Source organism: Sinocyclocheilus anshuiensis, unplaced genomic scaffold, assembly GCF_001515605.1.
Source record: "Sinocyclocheilus anshuiensis isolate Anshui unplaced genomic scaffold, SAMN03320099.WGS_v1.1 scaffold2630, whole genome shotgun sequence".
In the NCBI taxonomy this organism is placed as follows: Eukaryota; Metazoa; Chordata; class Actinopteri; order Cypriniformes; family Cyprinidae; genus Sinocyclocheilus; species Sinocyclocheilus anshuiensis.
In genome coordinates, this window is record NW_015537938.1 from 785,500 (window position 1) to 806,766 (window position 21,267).

Genomic DNA, 21,267 nt, shown 5'->3' on the forward strand with positions numbered 1-21,267 from the left:
ATTGCGACATTTCAGTCCAGTTTTGACCAATTTGTTTACCTTTATTAGATTAGTATCGTATTTTATCTGTAAAAGCTCTAGCTGTAGATGATCTGTCCAGTAGCGCGTCGCTGAGGTTGTCAGTGGATGCAGTGATGGATGAGAGGCGGGGCCCATCCGATGCGCGTCACTGTGGCTCCATAAGACAGGGTCGGACCTTAAATCTCCAGCACTTTTGAGAAGCCAGGAAGAAGCAGGAGGCAGCGATCAGTAGTGATGAACCTCTAAACTGGACGTCCTGCTCAAGGTATTCTGCTGTTTTACCTGACAATTAGGCTATTCCAAGCCCTGTCCTTGTTGGCTGTTTATATGCTGTGGGTTTTCTGGTGTCATTAGGCTACCTTATACATTACATACTTTTTGTTAAATTTGAAATTAATTTGCAATTTTATGATTCTGCTTAACTTTAAAACTATACCTTGAGCCGAGTATCGAAATGCACGAAAAACCAGGTAACTGCTTTTGATTACAAGCCATTAGAGCGAGACAAAAAATAATCACGCTGTCATCTAACTTCTGTTACAGTCGGCTATATCGTTTAACAGCACATTTTGTGAACGTTTATATGCTGTGGGTTTTCTGGTGTCATTACCTTATACATTACATACTTTTTGTTAAATTTGAAATTAATTTGAAATTAATTTGCAATTTTATGATTCTGCTTAACTTTAAAACTATACCTTGAGCCGAGTATCGAAATGCACGAAAAACCAGGTAACTGCTTTTGATTACAAGCCATTAGAGCGAGACAAAAAATAATCACGCTGTCATCTAACTTCTGTTACAGTCGGCTATATCGTTTAACAGCACATTTTGTGAACGCTCACTGCTAACGAGACTGTTCTCGCTTAATGGAAACATTTGTGAGTAGGCTATAGTTTGGTAAATGTAAAGTCATATTTCTCTGTATTCTTCTGTTATAGGTTGACACTACGCAGAGGCGAGCTTAAGGTGAAAAGAGGCGAGTCGCATCATCATAAATATAGATAAACAAGTCTAAAAGTTAAAAAACTCCTTCTGTGAATCGACCTACTGATATTTGGTTGACATGAGACACAATACGTTCCACAACCTGATATCAGTTTTTAAAATGGCAACATTTCCAAATAAAGGAATCAGAGATGATCAGTAATGCTCTTAACACAAATGTATAATTTAATCGTTTTCTTTTTATTTATGAGATTATCACTTAATAAAAACTCAGTCCTCAGACAATAAATCAACGTTTTATATAAATTAAAATATATAAAATTTAAGAAAAAACAAGACGACTTGTCTTTTAAAGAAAATATTACTACATATTAAATACGTGTTTATATTTTAACAGTGTGAGCTGTGAACAAGATTTTCTAACTTTTGAGACAACTCGAAAGAAAGTTTCATACATAGAAACTCAGTTTAAATATAGTCTCAATTCATGAATTCAGTCAAGTTAATGCCAGATTTGTCAATATTTAAAATAAATATGTGGCCTTGTATCTGTATCTGGGGGGAAAAACTTTTTGTTTTTCTTTTTTTTTTTTTTTAATTGAAGGAGCATGCACGAGACTCTGCAATGAATTGATGAAGACTTTGTAAATATTAAATTTTGTTCAATATTAGGGCTAAAGTTTTATTTACTTCACAGCTGTGTTTCATTGGCTTGTTTTTCCTTCTGCAACCACATTCTGCTTGTTTATCTTTTTCAATTTTCTTTGTTTTCTCTTCTTTTTTTTCTTTTGTCTGCTCGAAGTTCTGGCATAACTGGATTGCTCTTTTCATTTGCAGTGGAGGAGCAAAAAGAGTAAAAGAGACGTAAAAGACATCTGTGCTGTTCTTCCCTCCCATCCATGATGCGGGACTCTGTCTTTAACTGCTGTGTTTCTCCACCCCATCCTCCTGGTGGAGTGGAGGAGCCCCAACAGAGAAGCAGAGCTCAGGCTCCGCCCCCTAATAGCAGGCGTTTCCTTATATTCTTTGACTTTGACGAGACCCTGGTGGACGAGTGCAGCGACGACTCTATGGTTACTGTGGCGCCTGGTGGAGTCCTGCCTGGCTGGTTGAAGGACACCTACCGTCCCGGCCGCTACAATGAGTACATGCAGCGTGTGCTGGCTTACCTCGCCGAACAAGGCGTCACCCCGGCGGCTATTCGAGGCACAGTGGAGAAACTCCCTCCCTGCCCAGGCATCCCCACTTTGATGCATTTCCTGCTCTCCCAGCCTTCAAGGGACTTTGAAGTCGTTTGTGTGTCAGACGCCAATATGGTCTTCATCGAGACGTGGCTGCAGCACCTGGGCTTCCACCCGCTTTTTCTGCGCATTTTCACCAACCCAGCTCACTTTGATGATAATGGGCAGCTGCAGCTTCGCCCCTTCCACTCCCATGAGTGCCTGCGATGCCCTGTGAACATGTGCAAAGCGGTGGTGGTGAGGCAGTACGTGGCCCAGCGTGTGCGAGAGAGGGGCGGACGGCCATACCAGAAGGTTTTGTACGTGGGCGATGGGGCCAATGACTTTTGCCCGTCACTCACACTGTCACCGGGCGATATAGCATTCCCACGCTGGGACTTTCCAATGCACAAACTGATCCAAGAGATGGAGGAAGCCAAACCTGGAGAGTTCAAGGCCAGTGTGGTGCCCTGGAACAGTGGAGAGGATGTCATCAACACCCTGAGGAAGATATTAGAGAGGCCCTAAATATATACATACACCTAAATGAGGCCCTAATAGTGTGTAGGGTTTTCTAGAGTACATTCCAAACTCTTTTGGTTTTGCCAAATATGCATCAACTTAGTTCTGTCTAGAAACTGCCAGGCTGTTAAGGGTCTTTTAATAAGATGAAATAACACCGCTATAAACTTACATTTAAATACACAGACACATCCAAACGAGAATGAATTTATAATGTGTATGTGTGTGTATGATTGAGCCTAGACTTTTTTTTAAACCTGATTGCAGACTGGCCAGTGGTGTCTATCCCTAAATGCATTATTATTTTTATTTTTATTATCATGCTTAAGACCAATTTCTGTATTGTACTGTCATTCACACATAAATTCAAATATTGTTCTTTTTGTAGTTTTAAAGATGCAAATCTGAGAGGTGCTAAAGGTGATTATTTATGTGAAAAATGCTAAAGTGATTCACTAAAATGATCATCTTACTAATGAGAAATAACTCGTTGAAATACTGTGTGTATTGTATGCTATAGTTTTTATTAGTAAACTTGAACCCATCCTCTGTTGGCAGGATGTGCTGTAGTTTTTAACCTGTGATTAGAAGAATTTGTGTTTGGTTTTGTGTTTGTTCCTTTCTCTTATGCAAAGTCTGTGAACTTTGGAATTGAGATTATGGATCTGAGATCTCTGAACCTCACCAGCATGGATATAAAGCCATTTACTCACAACAAATGTTCTGCACTTCAAACTTATCCAACTCCTTCATAGATAAAAAAAATAAATAAATAAACATTCCTTACCCTTGCTTTTATAGGCCCTTTAAAAACCAGTTCAACTTGACAGCTTGTATCATAGAGGATTTTGTACCTTCTACTAATATATATCGCCATTTTTGCTTGTCCTAAAATGAAGTTTAACAAGCGTCCTTTCCTCTTTTTGTTTTTACAATACTTAAATCCAACAATAAACCCAATAATTGTAAACAGATCTCAATCTCTCACAACGCATGAAACAGTGAAAAACGGTCTCTCTGTCAGCACAAAAAGGACATTCATCTTGCACAGTTGGATTCAGGACTGAAATAAAAGCGTTAACTGCTATAATGTAACACTCGCCACTGAAGAGAGAGAGAGACAAAACTTGAGATCCTTGAGATCTTTTGTCCTCTGAGTTTTGATGCAAAACTTTAACTGTAACATCATCACAACATCATAGAGAGAGAGATTAAACTAACTGATTATTTCATTTTAAATTAGCATTTTTTATCACTCTTACATTAAGCCTGTTTAAGGACGAAGTACAGCTAAAAAGAAATGATCTAACTAAATACAACACCATATTTTGATTTTGGTTAGGCAGTACACAAGAATATAGAAAACAACCTTCTATTTTTTTTTCTAAAATACCTTTGTAATATATTGTACTCGATTATATAATAAGTTCCCAACATGCCTTATAAATTATCGCTAATAAAGAAAAACTGAACAGCACACATGTATCTCCACCTGGCGGCCGCATCTAGCTCTTTTTAAAGAGACCGCGCGTGTCTAAACAACGCGCCTGTCCTGATTGGTCGGCGGCGAGCACGTGACTCCACAGCTGATTTCCGCGGATGGCGTGTTTTCGCAGGATCGGATGCTCGTCTTCAATTCGGCGAGGCATGAATGCGCCTCTCATCGCCGCCGCATCAGCCGTGGCTCACTGACACACAGCAGACCCACAGGCGTTATGGCCCAGGCTGCACAGATGAACGTCGTCCTGGACATCAACACTCCTCTCCGAGTGGAGCACGACAAGAAAAGACGACAATTCAGCATCCGACTGAACGGTCAGTAATGCGTCAGATATAACGAGATGGTGGTCGCGGGGGGAAGGGGACAATCCACCGTGCGCTCGCCTGCAAAATGTGCCTTTTGTTTATTATATTTCGCTTCTCAACATGGCAAACACGTTATCTAATAAAATCCGTTCTACTTGTATAGTACGCATTACCTTGTAAATATCGTTACATGCTTTGATCCCAGGCCAGTAGTTAATGCAATATGACATTAACTAGTTGTTTTGCTGGAAAGAATGGAACTGTTTTTTTTCCCCGCCATCAGCTTATTCTTTATATTTCTGCGTTGTAGGTCTTTTAACAAGCGCTCAATGTGTCGGATTCATCCGACGCATGCAGCAATTATTAGCTTTGTTTTGAGCTGCAGTAAACCTCGTCTGTCACCAGTCACAGTTCGTGCGCTTGCTTTAACGCAAGCTTTGTTTCTTCTCTGTGTGAATCGGTAACTATGTTGCTAGCCATCCCATCCATACTTTGTTTTAGGCTACTTCCTGTTCCATCATCTTTCTCTCGGTACAAAGCAAACTCATGTCGCTACGTTTATGTCATTCTGTAGCAACAGCGGAGGAGCAGGAACAGACTTGCGCTTATTACTCGCGGGGTTTCACATGAAAATAAAGGGTTTGCATTCACAAAAATGACGATAACATAGAGACATAAACCCAGCCCACGACTATGCGACTATTTCCCCGTAAAGCGCTCGTTTACGACGGTGAAAATGAAAAACAAAGCACAGACATGCATCCTGTTTGACGGAGCAGTTCTTCACGGTCAGGAATAACTTTGTTTACTGTACGCTGACTAGTGTTTTTGCATCTCTATTGAAGGTTCCCATGACAGGGCTGTTCTGCTGTATGAATATGTGGGGAAGAAGACAGTGGATCTGCAGCACACCGAGGTTCCTGAAGCTTACCGAGGACGAGAGATCGCCAAACATCTTGCCAAGGTTGTAGAAGGTTACTCAAGATCAGTGTGAACTGGTTTATACAGTACATCATGATATTACGTTATGTTGTTCGTTGGTGTGCATTAAATAATATAGTTTGTGATTGGTTTTGCTAGGCTGCAATGGACTTTGTGGTAGAGGAGGACCTAAAAGCCCATTTAACCTGCTGGTACATCCAGAAATACGTCAAAGAAAACCCTCACCCCCATTACTTGGAGCACGTCCTCCACTGAGAGCCAGAGATGGGGACGATCTCCATTCTAATAGGATGATTTGGGATTGGGTGGGATGGGTATCTTTTGGGATTCCCTAATCTGTCTGACTGGTCTTGAAACTCCACAAAAGAAAGAGATTTATTTTTTTGTTTGCGAGTGAGTTCAATTTAAGAAGGGGAGAGATCTGAAAATACAAAACGTTTTCTTAGGACAGATAAGAGTGTGGACTTTGAGGTGGGCTAGTTTCCCAGTGACTCGAGCGGACTTTCAAGCCAATCCAGAGAAGTGAGGGGATTATGACACCTGTTATGAACTCAAAATATCGACTGTTTGATATGATCATAAGAGTGACGTTAGACTCCATATGCCTCTCTGGCCTTACACCTTCAGATTTAGTGGTGCTCACGAGAGAGTTACACGTGTACTTGTGTTCCCACATGCGCAGAACGTGCACACTCAGCCTGGCGTGGCGTTTTAGGGACAACACAATCTAACCGTCCTGTCAGAAATTACTATTTCTTCTGTGCATGTTCTAGGCTGATCTTGTGCTTTTGCATGTGTGTATCTGTGTATACTATGGCCAGTGAAGAGCTCAGACTCTGGAGACAATCGCCTGCCCATATATTTGCAGGGCTGAACCTCTCAGGATGCACACTTTATAAAAATAATAAAGCACCTCTGCATAGGGGATTCTGTTACATGTGGTTGGATGCGTGTGTGTGCGTTGAATAACCGAATATGAGCGTATGAATGTCAGTGTATGTTAGTTACTCCCAAAATTCCCAGGGGTCTTATTAAAAGTCAGTTGATGAACTGCCTTCAGCAAGATCGGTTGTTTGCAGGGTAGGCAGCGCACAGAGCAGACCATCGTGCCATGTTCTGTGCTGACACCATTGATGACCATGATATTCCTGGTGATGATAATGAAGGCTGCCTTTTTTTTAAATAAAGCAACTGGGCTCTGATATGTCAAATTGTAATGTAATAAAGCCTAAAGATGCCTGAAATTCATCTGTTTTTACACACTTACGTACTTTTAATATTACTATCCATGGTTTTGAATAAAAAAAAGAAATTAAGATAAAACTTGATTTATGAGTGTTTATGTCCATGAGTTATCATTGTCATAATTTTAGCATTATCATTGTGTGTACTTTTGAATATATATATATATATATATACACAGTGGGTACGGAAAGTATTCAGACCCCCTTAAATTTTTCACTCTTTGTTATATTGCAGCCATTTGCTAAAATCATTTAAGTTAATTTTTTTTCCTCATTAATGTACACACAGCACCCCATATTGACAGAAAAACACAGAATCGTTGACATTTTTGCAGATTTATTAAAAAAGAAAAACTGAAATATCACATGGTCCTAATATATATAATTAATATTTAGCATTTCATAAACGGTGCATTTATTAACCCTTACGTTGTTCCAAACCCATATGACATTTTTCTGTGGAGCACAAATGATAAGATACAGATGTTTTGAAGAATGTTGGGATCTAGACAACTTTTATTGAATGGTGAACAATTGATATATTCATATTTTTCACAAATAAAAAGAAACAAAAGTCATTCAGGTTTAAATGACATGAGGGTGAGTAAATAATGACAATTTATTTATTTTTTTTTGATTAACTGTCCCTTTAAATAGCTAAACAGTGAATTGTACTCAATTTGGGTTTTTATAGTACAGTTACAGTGACTTTGTAATTAATGCTATTTTTAAAAATGTTTTCTCATGAATATTCAAATTTTTTTTTTTCTGTAAAATCTAAATTTATTCTAAAGGAATTTGAACACATTAAGAGGTTAGGATACAATTATAGCTTTATTTTTATATTTTAAGTTTTAGTTATGTTATTGTTTTTGTCATTTAAAAAATGTTTGTCTTTTTATTATAATTGTGTGGGGGTTTTTTTGTATTTCATTTTTTTTTAATACATCAAGATAAAAACAACGTCTTGGCAAATATAGGTTAGATACAACAAGTTTTTTAATTCATATTTTATTTCAAGTAACGGTAATTATAGTCAACTAAGTTTTTAGTTGACTATAATTACCATGGTTCTCTCTCTTAAAAGTATTTGTAATTTATTTCACTTTGTTTCCTCACTTATATTAATGCATGCAGATATCAAGTTATTGTTTCCAACGTGTTTATGTTATGCAATCCATCACTATTGGGGGAGACAGAGAGCGCAAAGCCTGCACGTGTTACCGAGCACCGTGTAGTTGTTATAACACGGCTCCCCTCCACCCCCTATGCACCAGCTCCGTGAGCGCCGTACGAGGACGGGAGTCACCGCATAAACGAGAACCGACCACATTATGGGTGAGTGCCTTGTTGATCGCATGCACGTTCACAACATGACCGAAAGTTTTGGACACGCTACAAAACAGTGAAATAATTTTGTCAGACCACATTCTTTGTGCAACGTTTGCATTCGCTTTGAGAATGGTTTGTCCTATTAAAAGCCCCATAGTGTTGTCCTTGCTTTCGATTGGTCACCTCCGCTATTCAAAAACACAAGCCTAAATTATATAGCCTGACGGATTAAACCATAGTCAAAATCAATTATTGGTACTGTAATGTGTTTCATGTATTACAAACAACTGTCTTTAACAAAACAAAGCACATATTAATATCGTTACACATTCTGTTCAGGTGGTAGGGTCCCCAACTAAACTGTTTCACGGGATTTGTAGTCTCTATGAAGCTTTCGAGAACGTTAAACATAATCAATAGATGAGGAGCATAGAACTGCATTACCCACAGTGCACCGCGACGGGTTTTGCGTCAAGTCTAGTCCGTTGCATTTTCAAGATGGCGTCGCTGGGAAGGAGGCGCGGTGTCCCAGTCAACAGGGAGAGGTCAGTTAGACTAAAACCAGTCATTATTTCATAAAACGAGACGTGACATTTTTTAGTTTTATGCAGAATTTAAGTTATTTTAGTATTCTTAAAATACTAAGTCTTTGGGAGTTTTGTACAGCCGCAAACACTAGAAAATATTGTTCGAATAGAGCTCATGTGTTGTTTTGATTAGCTTACTGACTCTGTGGTCCCTCAACTGATTAGCAGTGCAAAGACCGGCAAAAATGTGTTTTTATGGCAGTTACCTCTGAAGTCTCAACATTGATCACTCGTGTTTTTTTGCAGTATGTGTTACCCATATTGACACGAGAGGAATAAGTTAAAATAGCGCTTCACAGCCATGACAGCGGGTTTCAAGGAGATGTGTACAGTTAGCAGGGGTTTATAGTTTTTATACCAACTTTCGTGTTTGCCGCAAATGTCTTGACAACTGGAAGAAACTGTATTTTTCCTCCTAATAATATGGCTGTTTAATGCACTGCTTGTTAAACTGACAGTATGCGTTACATTTATTTAACCGTTGCAAAAGACGGACCGCTCTCACTTGTCTCTGTCGATTTATTTAGCAGCTCAGGATTTTCTAAAATAATGGCCATTTTGAAATAAGATTTTAATTATATACCAACCAGAGCAGAGTGTCTTTCATTGTGCCCGTGAAAATGTCCCGTCAGCCTTTATGCTTCTATAGCATCGCTCAAAAGTTTCTTGTTTGACGGTGAACTCGGGCCGCAGATGGTCTGGCTGGGTTAGATAACGCGAAACCGGCTGTGTCTAATAAACACCAGATATACGGTCATTTTGTATTTTATAGTCATTTTAAAATGCTTTTTGAAAAATTCCGCATAAAATTTCCAAGAAAAAAAAAAAGCATGCCATCCCATCTGAAGAGATGTTGGCTGCTCTTAAAGTATCTATTTTATGAAATCAGTTATGCTTTTTTCCACACAGTAAATCTTAGTAGTTACATTTACATGCAACTAAATAAATACATTGATGGCTCAAGTGGACTGAAAAGCGGACTTCATGTAAATGTCCCAGTTGATTTCAGTTTGGTAGGGGTGGTGTAGACCTGAAATAATCATGAAATGATCAATATGAAGAAATGAAGCATTCAATCTAACTATTTTCTCAATCTGATTCAATAATACCTTAATATGTTTACATAAGTCTGACGAACATGAGCATGTTTACTTGTGTCCTACAAACTGGTCAGTAGAGGAGACTAAATATTTACTAAATATTAGCTAAAAAGCTCTTCTGACATATTTACATTTAGTCATTTAGCAGAAGCTTTTATCCAAAGCGACTTAAAAATGAGGACAATGGAAGCAATCAAAATCAACAAAAGAGCAATGATATGTGAGTGCTATAAGTCTCAATTTGCCTAACACAGCAAGGGTATTTTTTAATTATATAATAAATAAAAAGAAAACAGATAGAATAGAAAAAGAATAGAGCAAGCTAGTGTTAGAGGCCTTTTTTACTTTTGTTAATTGTATAATAAATAAAAAGAAAACAAATAGATAGAATACAAGAAGATTAGAAAAGCACGTTTTTTTTTGAAGAAAACAAGCCGTAAATGAATAGTGAATAAGTTTTTTTTTAAAGAATAGAATTAGAATAGAGAGTGCTAGAGTTAGAGGGTCAAATAAAGATGGAACAGATGTGTTTTTAGTCGTTTCTTGAAGATGGCTAAGGATCTGCTCGGATTGAGTTGGGCAGGTCATCCCATCAGGAGGGAACATTTAATTTAAAAGTCCATGCGTGATTTTGTGCTTCTTCGGGATGGCACAATAAAGCGACGTTCACTTGCAGAACGCAAGCTTCTAGAGGGCACATAAGTCTGAAGTAATGAATTTAGGTAAAGGGGAGAGCAGAGCCAGTAGTGGTTTGATGCAAAAACAACTCTTGGTAGCTCCATTGACATTATTACGCTGGTTTTGATGTAGACCTGAAATAATCTGATAAACAGGAAAAAGTAAATGCTTTGATACAACAATTTTCTCAATCAAATTCAAAAATACCTCATGCACAGTGCCATGATGCATCTGTTTACATACGTTTTACATCTTATGAACGTGTGTGTGTTTTTTAATCTAACGAAATTGTCCGTTTTTTTGCTAAAAATACTCTCCGTAGCTTCTGTGAAAATATCAGGTTGGTTTTCTCCAATTCTCATTGCGCCAACTGGGTTTTGTTTCGATTACATGTGATGCATGTAAATTAATATGTAAATCAGATTGCAACGTTTAGGGTTCAGAAACAGAATTTTCAGAATCTGGATTGGATTAATTTCGATTGACGAATTCTCATTTTCTATCGCTCTCTTCAGGGGAGTGATGGCGGCCACGGAGTGTTACATCGTCCACGAGATCTACAACGGCGAGAATGCACAGGAGCAGTTTGAGTACGAGCTGGAGCAGGCTCTGGAGGCGCAGTACCGCTACATCGTAATCGAACCCACGCGCATCGGAGACGAGACGGCCCGCTGGGTGGCCGTGGGAAACTGCCTGCACAAAACCGCTGTTCTGGCAGGGGCCGCGTGCCTCCTGACGCCGCTCGCTCTTCCCGCCGACTACTCCCGCTACGTGGCGCTCCCCGCTAGCGCTCTGAGCCTGGCCTGCGCCACGCTCTACGGCATCTCCTGGCAGTTCGACCCCTGCTGCAAATACCAGGTGGAGTACGACAGTCAGAAGCTCTCGCGGCTGCCGCTGCACACGCTCACCTCCTCCTCGCCGGTGGTTCTGGTTCGACGGGACGACGTGCACAGAAAGAGACTGCACAACACGATAGCGTTGGCGGCCCTGGCGTACTGTGCCAAGAAGATCTATGAACTGTACGCCGTATGAGCGCTATTGCACATGCACACACACGCATACAGATACTGACATACGTGTACACACACACACACAGAAACACGCAGCAGGGAGGAGAGAAGCACTACTAAACACCCAACACTGGCAGATACACACACACACACCAAATAAAACATGGATGGACCGACGGAGAGAGTGATGGAAAAACGAAAGGAGGCGGTGCACTCTCTGTTACGCCTTTTAAGCGTTTTGCTTTCAATCGGTTAAAGATTGGACAGATTGATGGATGGATGGATGAGAGGAAGGGTTGGGGGGGGAGCTTGTAGTTCTGAATGAATCTTCCCCTTTTCTCTGTACTTTAAAAGTGATATCACCAGTGCACTTGAGCCCCCCTTCCCGCTCCTTCCCTGCGCCTGTCCAGCCCCTTCCTTGTCCCGGCGGCCCTCCCCAAACGTCACCTGCCACCCACATGGAGCTTCCGCACCCGGGCAGCGACCTGTCGGACTGAACGTGTGGTAGAAAGACGGACGGATCATGTTTTAAGAATGACCTTTGAATCCTCTCTTTTCTCCCTCTGTGTAGTTTTACTGTACCCTGCCTTTGGTGCATCACCTTTTCATTAAACAGTAGGAGATTGAACCTCACTGGCATCTCTGACCACCTTTATTTGACCCTCAAGGGCTCCGATTCTTTCTTGGCGCACATCTGCGTTTTAGCCTTCACGCAGAGCTCATGCTCAGCCGTGGTTTGTAATGGATCAGTTTGAATCCAGTTCTTCTTAGGAAGTTATGAAAAGTAAATATGAAAGGTGAGCAGAAAATGTGAACTCATCTGAAATGGAAAGTTCACTTCACCCCTAAAATTTGGTCATTTGTGATGATCTAGACCCATATATGCTGTTACAGGAAACTAGAGGTGTATAGAGGAAAATAAGAGTATATTTCATGCACATGGACTCCTTTTCAAATCAGAGAGATTGTAACTGTGTTTGAAACAAAGGACTGAATGTGGCAGTAAATGGATTAGTATAAATCCAGTTCTTTTTATGAAGTTAAATATAAAAAAATATAAAAGATGAGCAGTAAATGGGAACATCTGAAATGCATAGTTCACTCGTATATTAATGTTTTATCATTTACTTATGTTCCAGACTATTTTTTTTTTTTTCCATTTTTTGCTATTTCTATAGCTTGAATTAGCAGATAAACCAGTTTAATTGAATAACAATTGCTTAACAGTTTGCATAAGACAACTTTGTGAAAGTTTTAGTTCATCAGTGGTTCAACCGTAATTTTACGAAGATGAAATATGTGATTTGGAGGAGAAGAATGTTTTTGTTTGTTTTTTGCGCACAAGAATTATTCTCGTAGCTTCGCAAAATTACGGTTGAACCAATAATGTAACATGAACTATTTTGCAGTTGTCTTTACTACCTTTCTGGGTCTGGGAATGTGTCCGTTGCATTGTTGTCTATGGAGGGTCAGAAAGCTCTCGGATTTCATCAGAATATCTTAATTTGTGTTCCGAAGATGAATGAAGGTCGTACGGGTTTAGAACGACATGAGGGTGAGTAATTAATGACTGAAATTTCATTTTTGGGTGAACTATCCCTTTAAGTGTTTGTGTAATTTTCTGCTCACTAGAATTGCAAAATTGATGTTTTGTCAAACATGTTTTTTAAACAGTCCTCTTGTCTGCAGTTGGTTAACACTTCACATTCAGAAGCCAGATAGAAAAGCTTAGTTCTTCTTGTAGTTTTGACATGTCAGATGCATGGTTCGTGTCTGATTCTTAAAAATTGCATTTTTTGGGCCTTTTAAAACATTGTTCAGGTTCATCAAAAACGCTTGTTTTAGAATGTCCTAAAAGGTGACACCACGTAAAGAAATTATGCTTAATTCAAGATTAATTAGGAATTAAGAAATTATTAAGATTAGTGCTTAAACACAAAGACCAAGTTCATGTCTAGGTCATGTGAGGAAATTCTTCTATAGTTCATGTCTGTGATGATCTCAGGTCAGAAGGTGAGTCCATATGTTGTTTAAAAAAAATCAGTTTCAAATATGCTTGTCACAGATCAAATTCAGCTAGGTTTTAATAAAATATGAGCAGGGCTTTAAGGGAACTGGAATTGGGCTTTTCAGTCGTGAGGCATTTGACTCTAAATGGTTTTACTGGGTTTAAGAGGAAACTAGGCTTAAAACTGAGAATGTGAAACTCATCTTAAGGCATCTTAAAGGTAAACTTGTGGAAGAAGAATCGGGCAAAATACCACATATTTCATGCACATGGACACCTCTTCATATCTGGGAGTTTAGAGCTGTATGTGAACCGGTGGAAACTAAGGACTGAATGAGGCAGTGATTTTCGTTGTGTTTAGACTAACTGTTTGAACACCATTTAAATATCATTGCTGTCACAGAAATGTCTGCTGAGTTTCCAGTATCAATCTTATTTGGAGACTTTTTTTTTTTTCAATACTAAAATGTTGCAAGGAAGTTGCAAATGGACAGCTTTAATTTGGACAAACATGGCCCATTGGTATGTTTCTTGAAGCAAAAATATGTCAGTTCTATATGTCAGTTATTGCACTGTTTAGAAATTGCTTTTCCTCTAAAGCACAACCATTTCGTCATCCACATTCATTTCCCAGGTTCTTCTTGAGAGCCGCATATGTGTGGCGCATCTCTACCAAAAAAACAAAACGAGTCATAAGCACCTGTCACAACCAGATTATCATGAGGTCCTTGCAGTGATGCTCCACATGTGTTCTTACTGTTTTTTTTGTTGTCATGGAAATGTTTCAAGTAATATATAATTGGGGCAGAAGGCAGGTGAGAACTTTATTAAAACATAAACAAATCATTAAACGTTCAGATAATTTCAACTTCCTGTTGTAATAAGGGCCACCTGAACATTATGATGTGCCACGCAAACCAGCAAAAGATAAAGCTGCAAACATGTAGGCCTAGTAGAAAATGTATCTGTATCCAAGTTGATTATTAGCCTACTCTTGAGAGAGCTGGTTTGGTTTTTGAGAGACTGATTGGTGAGCGCGCTGTGCTTATTCCATTCATTCGTATCATATCGTAGCCTAAGGTTTAAATCATTGCCTTTTATATATACAAATAATAGAACGTGTATGATGTATTATTATAGGGGATATTACTCTGGCCAAGCTCTGATTTCTGAGAGATGCACGGAGAGGCAACAGCAATGCAGTGTTTGATTTGCACTCTTTTCATTCATAAAGTTTACATTCATTCACTTCACACTCATTATTGCGTGACTTTAGAGGTCTGTGTATAATATGGCTCAACTGTTATCTAGCAAACACCAGACTGTGCCAGCCTCAGCCGAATATTCAGGCAGAATTATTCCTTGTCCGTTATTCCGTTTTTGAAGCCATTATCCGTGCCATTCCGAATAAGGTATTCGGCTTCGGGCACACCCCTAATTATTACATTATATATTTTAATTTTACATGCAACATAGATAAAGTCATAGAAAGTAACAGCTACACGCAATATTGTAATCCTAAAATTCACGTCGTACTTACAAACTCTGTGCATGCATTATGGTTAATGCTCGAGTAGTCGATTATTTCCGACAGCGCTGACTAGTGGTTGAAGACTACTCGACTACTCTATGCAAGCCCTACAATAAAGTAACAAATGACTTAATACAGGACAACATAATGGGCCTTCTGTGAGTTTTATGAAGGTAAATGTAAGACTTTTTAAGACCAAGTGAAAAAAATGTAAAGATGAATTGCTATAGCAGCACTTCAAAGTTTGAAAATGAAATGTAAAATCTCCATTTCCAATTAATTTTACACAAACAAAAATCAAGATAGATTCAAAAATGACAAGTCGTCATATTTTCTGAGAAATTTATCAAAATGAAGTGAATTAATGTTTTAAAAAAAGCTTTTTTTCAACTTAATTCAAAGGGAAAACCAGTTTTCATACCCCACTAACATTTTTAAAGATAAACACTCAATTTTGTTCATTGTATTAAAAATCAAGACTTCATATCTTCATTTTGCATCTTGAGTAAATATATCTTGAATTAAGGATGTTTAGATATTTGTATTGAAAACTAAAACAGTAATATAGACATTTGTCTTGAAAAACAAGACAATAATGCTGACAAAGATATTCATTTTTTGCAGTGCATGTAACATTTTTGACTTTTGACTTTATGAATTTAAGACCTTTCAAGGCCTTAATTTGTGGAAGGGCAAATTAAACCTGTTTAAGACCAGCAGAAATTTGATTTAAATTGATGTAATCTGGTTCTTGTATGATGAACGTGTGTTCTGCTTATCTAAGCACTGGTGTGTTTTTCAAAGATCAGGGGTGATTTGAGCAACTGAGTCCATTTTTAAATATTTATTAAATACATTCCATGAGTATTTACCTTTAGACATAAAACTTCGACTAGAAGAAAGATGCAAAGATACTGTTTTCTCTTATTCCTCCTTCACTCTGTGTTCTTTTATGGCGCGTGAAGCCATCAGTCTGAAGTAGAGAGCGGGCCACAGTGTGCGCAGATAGATGGCTGCAGTAGGCAGCAGTCCAGCCAATACAACGTCTTTCTGTTTGTGACAGACAGCTTTCAGAACGGCACGTGCCACGTCCACCGGATCCGACCCCCTCGCTGTGGTTTTGTCCATTACTTCAGATCCAAAAGAACACACACACACACAAAATTAAACGTATTAATAATATTAAAATTTGTATATTTATGATACTCATTTTCCAAAACATCTTTTATAACTCAGATTGTTGACAAGAACAACATGCTCGCACCTCCATATTTCGAGCCGTCCCCCGTGACTGCATTGATGGACAGGTTGGTTCTGATGTAACCAGGGCTGATGACTGACACCTGCAGGCCCAACCGCTCGACCTCTGCCCTCAAACAGTCAAAGTAGGCCTGCGTCGCATGCTTAGATGCAGAATCTGACAGAAAACGATTCAGATATGCAAGCAAGGTACTGGGTCACATGTAATACTGTTTTTATTCATGCAGAAAAATCTTTGAATTCCCTTGAAATAGCTTCTTTTGTGAATGTGTACTCACATGCAGATCTGTACGGTATGGAGATCTTTCCCTGCACGCTGCTGATGACAACAATATGTCCACTGCATCTATTCACCATCGAAGGCAGAATGGCTGGATGGAATAATTTTTTTAAATTAGAATAATTAAAATTATAATTCTTAATTATAATAAAAATCTACATAATGTCATACAGTCAAACCAAAAATTATTCAGCCACCAGATATAATTTTTGATGTTTTTTTTTTTTTTAACTAGTGGGTGCAGGACACTATAGTTCATTTATGTAAGTGAGGAAAGCAAATGAAAGTAAACTGTTACATATTTGACCAAAAATTCTTCATACAGTAAAACTGCATGACTGATACATTGATCAAACATTTGGGACTAAAAATTATCCAGACACTTTGACCTGACCATGTTTTGCTTAAAGCTGACATATCATGAAAATCTGACTTTTCCAGGTTTTAAGTGCTATAATCAGGTCCCCGGTGCATCTACCAACCAAGGAAACGTGAAAAAGATTAACCCAGTAACTTTGTTCTGGTAAGTTTTTTTCTGCAAGCCTCTGAAAAAAGAGGCGTCTGATTTCGCTCCCTTAGTGACGTTGCAAAGGGATCTCATTATAATATTACCGCCCCTTAATCTGTAAACTTCCACTCACGACGCCATCATTTTGATTTTGCAAGCGACAACAGTGCCCCAGCTCTAATGCCATGGCGAAAGTTCGAGCAAAACATACTAACTGTTCTGTCTTTGGCTGCACAGACGAGCACAGAACACTGTTTAGAGTCTCAGCCTCAGAGGAGACAAGAGAGCAGTGCGTTTATTGATTTATTTACTGTATAATTACGCTGCTGCCACACAGACCTAATATAAACATGCGATTTATTTCCCAGCTGTTTACCTTCACAGACATAACTGACTGTTTTTGTAACTTGTGTGTCTTTAACGTAAACTTGTGTGAATGAGAACTTAGTTTAGTACTCACATGCCACGTGACAGCCGCTTTCTGTGCGTGTGCTTCGGTTGTGTGCGCTCAGAAAACCGTATATCAGAAGTTTAAACTCATATGGTTTAAACCGCATGATTTCAGCGCGATAAACATGATAATCAGAACCAAAACAGATGTTTTTAGCAGTTCATTACATACCTTTCTATCAAAGTTATCTGACATTATCAAGATGACTTTGTTCTGACACAGTTTAACTCTGAGTTCTTGTCACATTTTATTACCATTTTCTAAACTATAGCGAATAAACTGTGATAATGCGAGAAATGCTGAAGGTGTCTGAATAAATTTTGGTTTGACTGTATCTAATGTGATACATACTAAATTATATAATTTACAGCACATTATATAGGTCTATAATTTTGTATTTTTTCACATTTAACATTTCACATATTTTTACATTAATATACATACACTATTGTTGAAAAGTTGGTGACCAGTAAGTTATTTATTAATTTATTTTTAAGTAATATTCAGCAATGACACATGAAATTGCTCAAAAGTGACTGTAGTGTTACAAAAGATTTTATTTTCAAATGTTGGGTTTTAACTCTCTATCATTTGTAGTATCCTGAAAAAAAGTATCATGGTTTCCACACAAATATTAAGCAGAACAACTGTTTTCAGCACTGATAATACTAAGAAACTATTGTTAAGCAGCAAATCGGGCATATTAGAATGATTTCTGAAGGATCACGTGACACTGAAAAGTAAACTGGAGTAATTGCATCACAGGACTAAATTACAATTTAAAATCTATGCAAATAGAAAACTGTTATTTTAAATTGTAATAATATTTCACAATATTACTGTTTTTTAATCAAATAAATGCAGCCTTGGTGAGTTACTGTATAAACAGATATATACTCGTTCCGCTGATCTCTTTCTGCGACTCTTCTCTACTAACCTTGTGTAAGAGCAACAGGACCGAAGTAGTTAGTCTCCATGACATCTCGCTGCACTGATACATGGGTGTCCAGGATGTTGCCACGGTAACTAATGCCTGCATTGTTGATGAGGACATCGACATGACCGTGGCACTTCAAAATCTCCTCGGCGGCGCTGGAAACCACAGATGTGTTGGAGAGGTCAAAGGTGACAGTGCAGGGAGTGTAAGTCTGAAAAAGAAAGTCATAAATAAATCTAGTTAAGAGACTGGACATATGTATGCTTGCATATATATAACACCATATCTTTATCATAAATTACGGCTTTAAAGATTAAATTAGACTTAAGAGATAACTTCACTTTGACTGCACAATCTGAACTGGCAAGACATGTTTTCACCTGTATCACACTGTTTTTGTTCCCCAGCTCCTCCACGACCTCCTGCAGTCTCTTCTGGTCCCGTCCGCACAGGATCAGTCGGGCCCCCGCCGCATGGAAGACCCGCGCACACTCTGAGGCACAAAAGACAGATTGAGAATATTAAAACAATGATGTAATATCTAGAGTCAAATGCCATTGATAAGACATTATGATCAGCATAATAAGTGAGTTTATGTTCATGTAACCTTTGCCCAGGCCTGAACTGGCTCCAGTGATCACCACCACTTTATCCTGTACACTCTGCTTGTGTCTCAATCTCTGGATCACTTTCAGCAAAATCAGCAGCCCCACAGTCCCAGCTGCCAGTGGCCCAACGCCTAAACCTGACACACGCTCCATGTGTCTGTCTGTACACACATGCAGAGATATGCAGATATTAATTCACATATATTAAAACTCAGCCTAGCATCTTTATCTAAATGTAACATGGCAGCATTCTGTGAAAACACCATTGGACTCACGTTTTGACCTCACATTTCGAGACAGCATAAAATGTGTATTTTAAAAATTATTTAAAAAAAAAGGTGAAAACCTAAAAAGGTGACCAGTTAAGCACATAAATACTTTTACCTTACACATTAAAAGAAATTAAGTCAAATATAAAACACACACACACCAAAAATCAATAACCTTTTTAATTGAAATAAATATAAATTTAACTGAACTAAAGCTGAAATAAGATGAACAATTACAAAATTGAAATATTTTAAAATATTTATATAATAAATATAATAAAATGACAAAGATAAAATTACTAGTATGTTTTAAACTAAAATGAAAGCTGAAATACAAAAACAAATTAGTTCAAAACATTAATAAATATATTATGCAAATGCTGAAAAAAACAGGGCATCAGTGGTCAAGTGTCGCTTAGACATTTACGCGATTGATTTATTACTAAAACATCCTTTAGTCTGTTCGATAATAGAGTAACGTTATTACTGATGTATATAGTACGTTACACTAATTAATCCACAGCAACTATCTTGAATATTAAGTCACGTATAAACGTTTCAGTGCACTATGCAACCGAGCTTATTTTCACAAAACAATCTTAATAGCTCTAATAATCAGTATCTCTAAGGCCGTTGTATCTGCATGTACTGTTTTGTAAACAAATAAAATAAACGGGCAGGAATAACAACACATTACCTACCGTAAACTAAGACCCATATGACTGAATCTGAATGGATATATAAAAAACAAACTTATTTAAAATATTTGCAAAGGCAACATTTCTGACTTTCATTTAGTTTACTTTTATTTACTGAAATAATTAAAACTAAACATTAACTAAAAAATAAAAACTACATTGAAATTTTTAAAATGACAACAAAAACGTTACAATTAAAATAAAACATTAATAAAAAATAAATTCAAATTACAAATATTAATAAAAACTCTAAGTATCTCAAGTATACTAAAATAACACTGACAGGCACAAAAGGGTTTGTTGTAGCTCTATTTATACACATTGGGATTAAAACCCCCTTTTAACAACACAGAACTCCTTAAAACAGCGGAGAGGAGCTCCTAAATGCCTGCATCTGGCATGTTAAACAAAAAACACTGTCTCAGTGAGTTATCAATAAATAAATCCAAATGACAATAATTTACAATATGTTACAAAAGCAGTAAATACTGGGGTCTGTTATTGTCTATTTACATCTGTGCAAACACTCACATAAATGTACACACACACACACACACACAACAACACATTACCTACCGTAAACTAAGACCCATATGACTGAATCTGAATGGAGATCCGGAACTCAACACCATCACGTGATTTCGGTAAAACATTAATAAAAAATAAATTCAAATTACAAATATTAATAAAAACTCTAAGTATCTCAAGTATACTAAAATAACACTGACAGGCACAAAAGGGTTTGTTGTAGCTCTATTTATACACATTGGGATTAAAACCCCCTTTTAACAACACAGAACTCCTTAAAACAGCGGAGAGGAGCTCCTAAATGCCTGCATCTGGCATGTTAAACAAAAAACACTGTCTCAGTGAGTTATCAATAAATAAATCCAAATGACAATAATTTACAATATGTTACAAAAGCAGTAAATACTGGGGTCTGTTATTGTCTATTTACATCTGTGCAAACACTCACATAAATGTACACACACACACACACACACACACACACACACACACACACACACACACACAGAGTCTCACAAAAGATGTTTTAAGAGATATCAGTGCAAGTTTCTTTCAGGTAAAACAGCCCAGACATGCATTTTAGTCTGGGACCAGGCTTAAGCCTTGTCTGTGACACCGGGAGATAAAATAAACTGGCAGGAAAAATACCACATTACCTACCGTAAAATAAGACCCATACGATTGAGTGCGTGGAGAATCCAGAACTCAATACCCTCACGTGATTTCGGCTGTCCAATAAAATTCCGAAGGGGCGAAGCTATCACGCCCTCTACAGAATC

At 38.0% G+C, this 21,267-nt stretch overlaps 4 protein-coding genes across 11 annotated transcripts; 3 read left to right on the top strand and 1 right to left on the bottom strand.

The window, feature by feature from the left end:
• The first annotated feature begins 203 nt into the window (after positions 1–203).
• phospho1 (phosphoethanolamine/phosphocholine phosphatase 1) lies at positions 204–2,764 on the top strand. 3 transcript variants are annotated; one of them, XM_016450594.1, is made up of 3 exons: positions 204–286; positions 963–1,000; positions 1,807–2,764. In XM_016450594.1, exon 3 carries the CDS (start codon positions 1,869–1,871, stop codon positions 2,715–2,717), a length of 849 nt encoding a protein of 282 aa, XP_016306080.1. In that variant the 5' UTR covers positions 204–286; positions 963–1,000; positions 1,807–1,868; the 3' UTR covers positions 2,718–2,764. The 3 variants fall into 3 exon arrangements, with proteins under 3 accessions (XP_016306080.1, XP_016306089.1, XP_016306096.1); XM_016450603.1 differs by having other exon boundaries at positions 963–990; XM_016450610.1 differs by lacking the exon at positions 963–1,000.
• Positions 2,765–4,245: 1,481 nt separating this feature from the next.
• Positions 4,246–6,738, top strand: LOC107661164 (protein NATD1-like). The gene is made up of 3 exons (XM_016450635.1): positions 4,246–4,526; positions 5,363–5,481; positions 5,598–6,738. The coding sequence occupies exons 1-3, from the start codon at positions 4,334–4,336 to the stop codon at positions 5,712–5,714; spliced, it is 429 nt and encodes a 142-aa protein (XP_016306121.1). The 5' UTR covers positions 4,246–4,333; the 3' UTR covers positions 5,715–6,738.
• A 1,148-nt stretch (positions 6,739–7,886) lies between these two features.
• Positions 7,887–12,043, top strand: tmem11 (transmembrane protein 11). 2 transcript variants are annotated; one of them, XM_016450626.1, is made up of 2 exons: positions 7,887–8,041; positions 10,916–12,043. In XM_016450626.1, the coding sequence occupies exon 2, from the start codon at positions 10,923–10,925 to the stop codon at positions 11,430–11,432; it is 510 nt and encodes a 169-aa protein (XP_016306112.1). In that variant the 5' UTR covers positions 7,887–8,041; positions 10,916–10,922; the 3' UTR covers positions 11,433–12,043. The 2 variants fall into 2 exon arrangements, with proteins under 2 accessions (XP_016306112.1, XP_016306105.1); XM_016450619.1 differs by lacking the exon at positions 7,887–8,041 and adding an exon at positions 8,485–8,580.
• Positions 12,044–15,728: 3,685 nt separating this feature from the next.
• LOC107661099 (dehydrogenase/reductase SDR family member 7B-like) lies at positions 15,729–21,246 on the bottom strand. 5 transcript variants are annotated; one of them, XM_016450560.1, is made up of 7 exons: positions 21,149–21,246; positions 18,993–19,150; positions 18,766–18,878; positions 18,386–18,596; positions 16,488–16,580; positions 16,214–16,366; positions 15,729–16,079 (listed from the first exon to the last, which is right to left on the bottom strand). In XM_016450560.1, the coding sequence occupies exons 1-7, from the start codon at positions 21,163–21,165 to the stop codon at positions 15,874–15,876; spliced, it is 951 nt and encodes a 316-aa protein (XP_016306046.1). In that variant the 5' UTR covers positions 21,166–21,246; the 3' UTR covers positions 15,729–15,873. The 5 variants fall into 5 exon arrangements, with proteins under 5 accessions (XP_016306046.1, XP_016306055.1, XP_016306072.1 ...); XM_016450569.1 differs by lacking the exon at positions 21,149–21,246 and adding an exon at positions 20,537–20,577; XM_016450586.1 differs by lacking the exon at positions 21,149–21,246 and adding an exon at positions 20,537–20,569 and having other exon boundaries at positions 18,993–19,154.
• Between the last annotated feature and the right edge of the window lie 21 nt (positions 21,247–21,267).